This window comes from Populus trichocarpa, chromosome 5, assembly GCF_000002775.5.
Source record: "Populus trichocarpa isolate Nisqually-1 chromosome 5, P.trichocarpa_v4.1, whole genome shotgun sequence".
NCBI lineage: Eukaryota > Viridiplantae > Streptophyta > Magnoliopsida > Malpighiales > Salicaceae > Populus > Populus trichocarpa.
The window spans coordinates 8,849,092-8,861,250 of NC_037289.2; the positions used below are offsets into that span (position 1 = coordinate 8,849,092).

The 12,159-nt window shown below is 30.5% G+C and overlaps 1 protein-coding gene across 1 annotated transcript; it reads right to left on the reverse strand.

Moving 5' to 3' along the window:
• Positions 1 to 9,234: 9,234 nt before the first annotated feature.
• On the reverse strand, positions 9,235 to 10,083 carry LOC18099253 (uncharacterized). The gene has a single exon (XM_006383106.2). It carries the CDS (start codon positions 10,081 to 10,083, stop codon positions 9,235 to 9,237), a length of 849 nt encoding a protein of 282 aa, XP_006383168.2.
• Positions 10,084 to 12,159: the final 2,076 nt, after the last annotated feature.

Below are 12,159 nucleotides of genomic sequence, written 5' to 3' on the forward strand. Positions count from 1 at the left end.
AAGCTAATAAACTTTGGAGATTCAACCCCATTTTCTTGACTTTTCTTTATGTTCTGGTTTTTTTATTCAGATGGATCTATTTTGCTGGTTTGATTCATTAATTCTGCAGGCGGTTGACACCAGATGCTACCTTAATTTAAACATGTTGCAATCAGTGTTAACATGCTGACAACCAAATGACCTGCAAGTTGCATTGCCTGCACCCACCCTGGGCAGGGAAACAATTAATTATGATTAGATAATGATTGAAACAATAAAATTAAGTATTTGGAAAATTTAATTCGGAGGACGGAAATTAATTTGATTATTGAAAGTTGTGCTTATTGAAAACGTCACGAAAAATAAACAATCAATCAATGAGTCTTAATTAGTCTTTATTTCACTTAGTTGACCGAGTTTATATAATTTTTGTTTTAAAGTATTTATCAATATCATGCCTATGAAACTCATAAAGAAATCTCGATGCGTGACATGGGTTGTGCTTCCTTTGGGTACCTAGTAGGGGTGATCATTTTTTATTCAGTTCGGTTTTTATTAAAAAAAAATAACCAAATCGAATTTAAAAAAAAAACTGAAACCGGTTCAAACCGACCGGTTTCGGTTCGGTTCGATTTTTTAGACAAAAACCGGTTCAAACCGGTTTGACTCGATTTTTTCCGGTTTGGCTTAGTTTTTTTGGTTTGGATTGGTTTTTTTTTGTTTGGGTTCGGTTCAGTTTTTTCAGTTTCAGGCTTATAAAACCGAAACCAAACCGAACCGGTCGGTTTTTTCAAAATTTTAATCGGTATTTTTCACGGTTCAGTTTATTCAGTTATTTTTTTTCCAGTTTTCTCGGTTTAATCGGTTTTTCGGTTTTTTTGCTCATCCCTAGTACCTAGCATACTATGAAGTTCTTAGCATGTCAATCAATATATCCATTATCACTCTCAAAGCTGACTTGTTCCTGTCATACATTGCATCTTTAAAGTTAGCATATTTACACCCCTAACATTGGTGGTGGTATGGTTTGGATGAGGGTCAGTGTTTATATTATACGTGTTCACATTTTCTTTAAATAATATTCAATCATCTCTGATTAACATACTGACATGTTTTTTAAATGATTTACATAATTCAATATTTTGTCAAATCACGCTATTTTTCCTTAGATTTATATGAGTGAAAGTAAGGTGGCTACAAAAACATATAACGGATAGAGGCAATTAACTTGACCTATTTTGATTTGGTGTTGATATAGTTTTGTACATTAGTTGTAGGGACATTGTGGTTTTGGTAAAATGGTTGAGTATTTTGGTAGTATAGATATTGTTAGTTATGGTTAATAGGTTATGTATGTTGTGATTAGGTGTTTTGAGATATGGTTTGAAGTTGGTATTATAGGAATTGTGAGGCTAGGGCAAATATGCCAGCCATAATAGCGGTTGGGATATTTGATGGTGTATGATAGACATGATAAAATGAAAAATATAGAGTGACATTTATCATGTTATTTTGAGTGAAGTAGGGGAAAAATACATTTCATGATAGTTTCTATAACCTTTTAGCTAATAAGTGTGACCAACCATGCACATGATGTACTTTTACTTCTTTTTTGTAAACATTTCTTCATTTTTTATGTTTAACTATCTTATTAATTCTTTTATCTTTAATGGCCCACTCCACTCGTTTAACTATGAGTAAAATATTCATAAAACTAGTAGATCTATTTCCTAACATGTACTCATAGAATAGGATCTTAAAAATGTTGATGAATAAGGTGACTAACTCCTTGATGTGGGGAATCCAAAAAAAAAAAATCAGAATAGGGATATTGACAAACTGAGTATTGAGTGGCCAGATTTCTGGTGGGAGGTCGATTTGTAATAAAATAAAAGGGGTTTTGATGTTTGTTGTAGAGAACTGATGGAGGAAGAAGAAGAAATTGAGGGAGGGGGAGGGGGGTGGTCATTCGTCAAGTCATAACTTAAATATTACCTATGAATTTACAGATGAATTTTTCAAACGATTTTATTTTGTTTGTAATTTTGTCTGTATAAATAATACGTCATTATAACTTTTGGCCTTTTATTATTCTATTTTTTCCACCGTAATTCTCTTGATATATACCGAGGGAATATTTTCGTTGATATTTATTGATGGACATAGTAAGGAATTATTCTGTCGGTACAATTCAGTGCAATTTACTGATGAAAATCTTTGTAGGTATTTCCGTTTGTATTTTATAATTTTCTAATAGTGTCTAGATACCATAAGACTAGATGATGATTTTTTTTTATTTTTTTTACCTGTAATTCACCTCAACATTCCCTGTAATATATTTAATTTACTTTGTGTAAATATCAAAAAAACATTTATTACCTAAAATGAAAATTGAATATGCACACTATAACTAAGATTTTTCAAACTTGTATTGTTATAGTATACTAAAATTCAATTTCCTTTATTAGTAGATCAGAATAATATGTTGTTTTTGTTTTTTTCCGGTTTTATAATCTTAACATATCATACATAAATAAGAGATATCTATTTATTTGCAGTACTATACAAGAGAGATTCTAAATAGTGCTAGGATATAGTATTTTATAGAAAATGATATTTATTGAAAGAGTTCTTAACAATATTATTCTGGACAAAACATCCTAATGGTTACTCTAGCTCAAATCCTGGAATGATAGGTGACGATTTTAGAGAAGAGTTATCCATTTTGATAGCTCGAGTCCTGTAATGAAATCTCCGGCAGAAAAAAATAAATAACAAAAAAGCTAGAATTAAAGGTAAATTCATTGCACTTGTAGACTGAATTTACTATTCACTACTATAGAATTATTGTCATTTTACTCTTTCTAAAAAATAAATGGCTTTGATGGCGAGATAATTTGATATTTTTTAATTATTCACTGGTCATTATACAAATTTATCTTTTAAATTTTTTAACACAATAAAATTACTAATTTACCTTTAAAAAATAAAAATGATGAATTGCCATCTAGAAGTATTTTAGTCTTTTTATTCTGTTTAAAATAGTTAAATAATGCAAATACTCTTAAGAATAAAAATAAAATTACAAGCTATTATTGAGGGTTGATTTCATCTTTTCACACTAGTTTTTTTTTTTATATTGATTTTGACATAGGGGTAATTTAGCCTTTAACAAATATAAAACATTAGTAAGAAAGAAAAAGTGGCTAACACATGCATAGTAAGCGCTACCAAGTCAGATGCACTACTATTTTCAGGTGACGCGTGCGGTGGCTTTCTGCAGTTAAAGGCGGTCTTCCTTGACGTGGTGGAATTCATCTCGACATCTCATCCCTCCTAAGATGGCGCATGTGATGTTATAACCTTTGTTTTGGTGCCGATGAGTTTTTCTCTCTCTCTCCACCATGGTGTGATACTTCAAAAATTCAAGTTAGCTCTTTAGTTTGTTTTTCCTTCATATTTCATACATATTCTTTTGATTATTTTTTTAAAAATGGTTTATAAAATTGATTTTTTTTCATCATCCTTAATATTTAATCTCAATATATTTTTATGTGGTTCTTATTATTTTGATTGCTATTTATTTTACTTTTAACAAAGTTTCTAGATTTGATTATTTCTTCTAGTTTCATCATTCAACATTGAATTGAATTTTTTTTTCTCTAATTTCATCCTTCAATATTTATTGGTTCAAAATTAGACGTCATGATTTTTTCAATTTGAGTTCTTTCAGTCTAATGATCCAGATCACGAGTTTGAAAAGTTAATATGAGTTGATATTATTTTTCTTTTCTTATTTTCTTTTTCGATTTTATCATTGAACATTTGTTTTTAAGATATGGGCTTTATGGTTTTCTTCAGGTTTTTTTATTACATTATCCCAATCCTATGACTTGGGTCATGAATTTAGTGGGTTAAGTTGAGTTTGCTTAATTGTTTTTGTTTTTTACTCAATTTTGTCCTTTAATGTTTAATTGTATGAGAATTTAGCTGCATCATTTTTCCTTTTTGATAAAAGTTTTTTTTTCCTAGGTTATCATGATCGCTTTTTTTTATTTGGTCTATTTGTTTTCATTGTCTATTTTGTTTATCAATCAATTAAAATAATATCATCTTATTTGATTTCATTCAGGTCTATAATTCAAGTCATAAATTTATTTTTTTCATTAAAATATACTAGCAACATTAGAGAATATTTTTTATAAAAAAAAAATGATTCATTTTCATGGCGCCCATACATGAGTTTCTATAACTCATTTGAAAGGGAAGTTTTTTTAAAATAAATTAAAATAACTCTTTTAAAATATTATGAAATTTCAAAGACCATCCAAATTTTTCTAGATTCGACAAAAACTTCCTTCCATGCTTTAAAAAATATTACAAAATTTTCTTTTGAACCCAAAAACACCTTTTTAAAATTGATAGTCAAATTAAAAAAAAACAGAGAAAGAATAGATATATATATATATATATATATATATATATATATATATATATATATATATAAAAGCATGGTTTTTTTGAGTTGATGAACAATATTATTTCAGCTATTTAATTTCAATTAAATTTGGTTTCGAATATTCTCTCTCTAATTTTTAAATTTTTTATCTATTTATCTTAATACCAATCAAGCACACTTTTGGTATATAAGGAGATTTCTGTCGAATATTGAAAGTTTTGAATGATATTTATAATTTTATTTTATTTTAAGAGGATTATTGTAATTTACTGAAAAGAAAACAGGGAGAAAAAAGAAATGGTTTATCCAGACTTCGTCTAAATGTTAATCTATAACCACAAGATCATCCATTTTGTGAAAAATCTCCTGCATATGGATAGAAGTATAAGCATATATTCTTGTGTTTAAAATAAATCAGAAAGCACAAATTCTTCAGTGACAATTTTCACTTTTCTGCTTAAGAACTAGTGGCACGTTCAAATCGAATCTACTTCATTCAGAACCAAGAAAAACTACAAGTCACATTACATGATGTTGACCTACTTCAAAGTGCCCAAACAAGATGAAACTCATCTCAAAGGGAAGACTTGTTAGAATCGAATTCAATATTTTTAGTGTTTAGAAACTTGGTGAAAATTATATTTTTAAAAAATTTAAATTTTTTTATATTTTTATATCGTTTTAATATGCTGATGTCAAAAATAATTTTTTAAAAATTAAAAAATATATTATTTTAATATATTTTGAATAAAAAACACTTTGAACTGCAATAATTACTACACTTTTAAATATTCCGATCATCTATGTATACTTTAGACATGTCCCTTATCTAAAGTTATAAAGTAGATGTAATTTAAGCCCCGAAAACAATAGAGGATCTGTGCTTCTTGCTACTTCAAGATAATCGATAACTGTGCTGACTCAAAGGAATCGATGCCTTTAATTATTACCTCTAGATCCAAGAAGAAATATTACAACATTAGATATTATTACCTTGGTGGACCAAAGTATCTCAAGTTCGAACCTAAATTTGTCTTCGTCTTCTACATGGAATATGATGCCATTACATTAAAGTGGGTTTTTAAGAATAAAAACTTAACTTTCGTAGGAATTGGGTCTTTATTGATTAAGCATATTGAAGTCATTAGCAGCAGAAAGAAAAATTCTCTGAAAAGCTAAGACCACGCCTGGTCACTCTAGTTTATGTGATGAATAACAAGGTTATGAACCTTTTTTTTTAGTTTAATATGGGTGTCCGGGCCAGCTTGCGTATACCTCGACTAATCCCACGGGTCCTGAAGTTAATGACCATGTAAGTCTCCAGTGGTCATCATATGAATAACCACAAGGTTCGAACCTGAAACCACAGAGGGAACAAACCTTTTAATCCCAAACTCTTACCACTGGCCACCACGATTTTTTTTTGTTAGGCCTTTGAACATGTACAACATTATGAACTTTTTTCATGAAAATATATAATAATAATAATAATAATAATAATAATAATAATTTTACAGGAGGGCTACATTATATACATGATTGCATATTTGCTATTGTCTTTCCTTTTCTTTTCTCCCCAATTTTCAGCGATAAATCCAGGCCATTTATGAAAATGAGAATGCAATATGAATGGATTGAGGAACATGGTTACCATTATAGCATAATGATTGGAAGGTTTATCCAACAGAAGTTTTAATTTTGGGAAACTTCTCTAACTTATGGATAATAGCATGCAGCCGCATTGTTTGTTTACCGGTAAAAGATTTGGTCGATAAACAATACTTTCTAGAAAAATAAAATTGAAAGTACTTTTCATTTATTTTAAGCGGAATTCTGTTTAAGTTGTAAAAAAAATAAAAATATCTTATTATTTATTAATTATATTAAATTTAATTTTCAATTTTTTAATTACTATTTATTTTATTTTAAATCCTTTATTTCTTTATTTATTTATCAATTTTGTCTTTTAAAATCTAATTTAATTTAATTTTAATATCAACTCTAATCCCCATTCTTTTGATAGTTATATTGTTATTTTTTTCTTATCTTTTTATTAATTGAGATTTTTTTCAATCAGATTTGGTTTTTATTTTTTTTATTTTTTTTATTTGAAATAATTTATTAAATTAACATTTTTTTTAATTTCATCCTCCTTCAACTTTTTCATATATCAAATTTGATCCATATCTTTTCATTTCTATTTTTTTACTTGAAATGATTTATGTATGAAATTGAGATTTTTTTTAATTTAATCCTCCAACTTTTTTATTTGTCAAATTTGATCCTCATTTTTTTTATTGTTATTTGTTTATTTAAAATAATTTATGAAATTTAATTTTTTTAATTTCATCCTCCTTCAACTTTTTTATCTGTCAAATTCGATCTCATTCTTTTCATTTTTATTTGTTTTATTTGAAATAATTTATTAAATTGATATTTTTTTTTAATTTCATCTTTCTTTAACTTTTTCATATGTCGAATTTGATCCCTATTCTTTTCATTTTTATTTTTTTACTTGAAATAATTTATGTATGAAATTCAGATTTTTTTAATTTCATTCTCCTTCAACTTTTTTATTTGTCAAATTTGGTCCTCATTTTTTTAATTACTATTTGTTTATTGAAAATAGTTTATGAAATTCCATTTTTTTTAATTTCATCCTCCTTCAACTTTTTTATCTGTCAGATTCGGTCTCATTCTTTTGATTTTTATTTGTTTTATTTGAAATAATTTATTAAATTAGCATTTTTTTTTAATTTCATCATCCTTCAACTTTTTCATATGTTAAATTTGATCCATATTCTTTTGATTTCTATTTTTTTATTTGAAATAATTTATGTATGAAATTGAGTTTTTTTAATTTCATCCTCTAACTTTTTTATTCGTCAGATTTAGTCCTCATTTTTTTATTACTATTTGTTTATTTAAAATAATTTATGATTTGTTTTTAATTTCATCTTCCTTCAACTTTTTTATATGTTAGATTCAGTCCCATTCTTTTTATTTTTATTTGTTTTATTTGAAATAATTTATGAAATTGGTATTTTTTTAATTTCATCCTCCTTCAACTTTTTCATATGTCAAATTTGATCTCTATTCTTTTCATTTCTATTTTTTTACTTGAAATAATTTATGTATGAAATTGAGATTTTTTTTAATTTCATCTTCTTTTAACTTTTTTATTTGTCAGATTTAGCCCTCATTTTTTTATTGCTATTTGTTTATTTAAAATAATTTATGAAATTTGATTTTTTTAATTTCACCCTCCTTCAACTTTTTTATGTGTGAGATTTGGTCACATTCTTTTGATTTTTATTCGTTTTATTTGAAATAATTTATTAAATTGACTTTTTTTAATTTCATCCTCCTTCAATTTTTTTATATGTCAAATTTGATCCCTATTCTTTTCATTTCTATTTTTTTACTTGAAATAATTTATATATGAAATTGAGATTTTTTTTAATTTCATCTTTCTTCAACTTTTTTATTTGTCAGATTTGGTCCTTATTTTTTTATTGCTATTTATTTATTTAAAATAATTTATGAAATTTAATGTTTTTTAAATTTCATCCTCCTTCAACTTTTTTATCTGTCAGATTCGGTCCTCATTGTTTTAATAACTTGAAAAAAAAATTAAAACATTATTAAGTTATTTTCTATCTCATTTTCTTTGGGATAACCAAACTCTAGAAAATATTTTTCGATTTATTTTTTATAAAACTGTTAAACATAAAAAAAAAAAAACAAAATAAACTAAGGAATTTACTTTTCATAATAACTAATTTTCCTTTTCGGCAAAGAAAAAGAGCATAAACAAACGAAATACATTTTTATACATTTATCCTTGAAAGGGCCTGTCTGCTGGCAACCACTCTTAAACACCACGTTAGGGCATGCCTACCCATCTTCATTTTAGGCAAAGGTATTTGACATGCTCTTCGGTTGGAAAACATTAGTGAAAGCTAGGGTTATGTCTTAAGATGGGTAAAATCCCTTTTAAAAGTACAACGAGGACTAATTCAACCACCCCAACACAGTCAGTCAGTGAAGGTGGAAGTAATCATGACTACCCCCATTGAAAATAAAAGAAAAGAAGAGGAAAAGGGAAGACTGAAAGCAAGGTGGGCAAAATTGAAGATCATGATCAATTCATCAATTAAGTAATGTTTCTGATAAGAAAAACTAAAGTGACTTTTCCTTGAGAGATTATCACATAATTCTGTAATGATTGGTGGTAATATCCACTGGAAATCTTTAATTGCTTCACAGAGAGCATAATCATCGATGAGAGTGGGGAAAAGAGTTGATTGAACCTTCTCATTCCATAGCCTTCCTTTCAAGAATCATGTTCGTCATGTCTTAATTGATTGAAAAGAGTTGCCTAGCAACAACAGAAAGAGGCTTGGCAAGTCTAAATTGACAGTTTAACGACCGCCTATGCTTCTTCTTGATCATAACAAACGTCTTTATAACAAAAGGGTATGCCCACATTTCATTCGGGGTTCTCAATAATTGCTTGATGATTGCAAGGCTTTACCTAGAAAAGCCAAAATGAACGTGCCCTTTGCCGAAGATCAACCATTTATATGCTATGAACAGGGGTAGCTCGCTCATAATTGCATTAAGAATTTTTAATAGAAATAAACACCAAAATCTTTAGAATAAACTTGTTTTCTTCTGGGATATTAACACAATACAGCTCCGTCAAAACTACTAGAATTACAAAGAGGGAAAAGGAAAAGGAAAAGGAAAAGGAAAACCCAAAAATAAGAAATTCTTAGGATTTATTCCTCTCTCTAACATTGTTTCCCAATTTCTGCAGTACTGGAGCTCTGATTTTGAACAACAACTGACATGGACTCTTGTCGACGAAACCTTAAATGCCTTGCGATGAACTCATCAATGGCACGGTGAAATTCCTCATCGCTCAACCCATCCTCTCTGCAAAACAAATTCTCCTCTCTTGACCCCAACTTCTCTGTCTCCGATCTCCGCAGCTGCTTCTTCTCCTTCACATAATTCTTCCTCCCCATTTCCTCCGACTTCGTCCTCCGAATTTTCAAATTTTCACGGTCAGAATCCGGGTCTGCATACATATCCGCTTCAGGATCGTGATCTTCGTTCTCATTTTCACGCGTGCTAGTAAAAGCGTTCTCTTCGGAGATGATGATGTGTTTTTCTTGGAACACTACTTCCTCCACTTTCTTTGTTGTCCCAGTCGATGTCGCTGTCGATGTCGCAGCGTGAGACAACAATACGTTAGGATTCTGTGAGAGAAATGGCTTTGGACAGTTGTGATTGTTGCCAGTGTTTTTTATTAACTCCTCGTGCAGTTGAGTATCAGCATTGTCTGCGCCGTAATTCTCGCCGGAGAATCTGCCGGATTTTGCTATCAAAGTAGCAATTATCCCGTTTGAAAGCAAGAAAACGAAGAGGGGGCTAGCTACTATGCCGGCTAGTCGCCGGAAAAACTCCCCGGAAATCTTGACAGCAAATGGAAGCTTGTTAAAGATCCATGAGAGGAGGATTATAGCAAGACAGAATTCTAGTAAACGAAACAATTTTGTTAAGGTTTGTAAACGGTTGTATTTTAGTATTGCATTAGCTTTCTCGACTTTTACACTGTCAAAATTGGAGAAATCCATTTCTTGATTTCACAAAGAGGGTGAAAGATTGGCCTCAAGAGAAGAACAAGAAAGATTGTACTAAAAACGGGTTTTCACGGAAAGGAAATTTTTTGTTGAAGAGGAGCCGCGAGTGAAATACAGAAGGGACAGAGGAGCCCGAAAGCGAGAGGATTTGTGTTTTTTTTTTTTTTCTTCAATTACTTCAGTTTAGGAGAGAGCTGAACCTTCGTTGGAATGGACAGATGTTTGCCTTTTTATAATTGCATACAAGGGGAACAGGGGGTCGCACACAGATCATTAGCCTTTCCAAGGAAAAAAATAATTAAATATATATATTTCATTCTTTATTAATGGGGATTTGTTTAAATCAAAGTGTTTCAGAGTCCTAATCAGAGGGTGACCCGATTTCAGACAGGCGTGGATTATTGCTGATAAGTGGTGTCCGAATGACATGCCACGTGGACTATTTTATATTTTTTTTCCTTTTCTTTAGCTGTGGAGTCTGTCTTTTTTGCTGATATATACACACACACACACATACATACATACACACTTTTATTTTATTTATTTTATTGTTTTTGTTGCTAGGGTGAAGTTACTAGTAGTTGTGGCCTGTGGGATGCTGGAAAATTTCAAAGGTAAATAGTCCTTCGAGCATCTGAGTCTCATTCATGTGTATTTTGCATGAACAGTCCGAATTTAGACACTGAAGTTCGGAAGGAAATGATTTGTTGTGTTATTAGAGCTTGATGCCCTATTCATTAAACAAAATTAGAAGGCAAGGCATTAGTAACCAGTGATGTATCTTAAGCCTCTCACCAAGAACATTTAAACTCAAATCTTTTCACTTGCTACGTGCTAAAACAACGAAGTCCTGTGATTTGACATGAATAAACAAAGCATGTGTGGTCTATGTCACACAGCATCTACAAGGAACATACCCTCTTTTTTTCTTTTTCTGAAAAAAAAGAAAGATTACCGAGAGTAAATAATGTGCGTCTGCATTTGATAAGATGCAGTTGAGGGTTTTCACGTGAGCTGTGTGCCTTTCGTATATTTTGCTTACCACATTGTTAGTGGTCCATCTCTTTTTGATCGATTCAACATTATTTCCATACACACGGTTGTTCTTACTGTTGCCAATTCACACGGTTGTTCTTAGTTGGGGCAGTGAATAGTAGTGAACTAAGGATAATTCACTCCTTTGTTTTAGTCAAGAATAATAAGAAGCAGCCTTCAAAGCGAGCAAGCATGCAGGCAGGCAGGCACCTTGCGTGCCCAAAGACTTGGCATCACGTGGTTCTGAAACCCAGAGTACGGTGAAGTTTTGACAGGGTTAAAATAGTATCTTATAGTCCCTAGGCCTAGTTACCTGGTCAAGTAATCGTAAATAAATGAATGAAGTAGCAATTTTAAATTTTCCTTACTCAGAAACAGGACGTGTTTTTGCAGCAAGGGAGGGGAAGGAGAGCTTGGGTTTGCCCAAATTTATTCACGAGGCTGTGATTGTGAACTGCTTCATAAATATATATTGGCTTAAAAACTGGATTCAGAAATCATTCTACTGACAATCTTGATTGTGGCAGCTATGAATTTAGACCATTGTGATGTGTATTGCTATTGCACTACCTTTGCAATCTATTTGTTGCCAAGACTGTCAGCGGGTGAGAGAATTTTTTATATATTTATTTGCAACCCTTAGCAACCGCACTGGCGGTTTGCAATTTTGCTTCGCTGCTAATATATTGATCATGTACAGGTTTTTGTTCTAAATCTGTTGGCAAACTGTTGGCAGGAGGGAGACAATTTTTTTATTTGCCACCCTTTAGCAACCGCTATAAGTGCATGGTTGCAAGTGGAGCTGCTGCAAACTTTCTGGTTGCAAGTTGCAGCAGCTTAGCAGGAGGTCACGCGCGGATGGTAAATTTTTAAAAGTTACCAGCATCTGCCCGCACTCTCTCCTTCTTCTTCCTTTCCTTTTCCTTCATCTAGTCTCCAACTGTGCTCTTGAAGTAACTGAAAATCAAAGGAGACTTTCCTTTTCATATTATTACATATCATACAAAAATACAAGTGTATATAAAGAGGATTGCC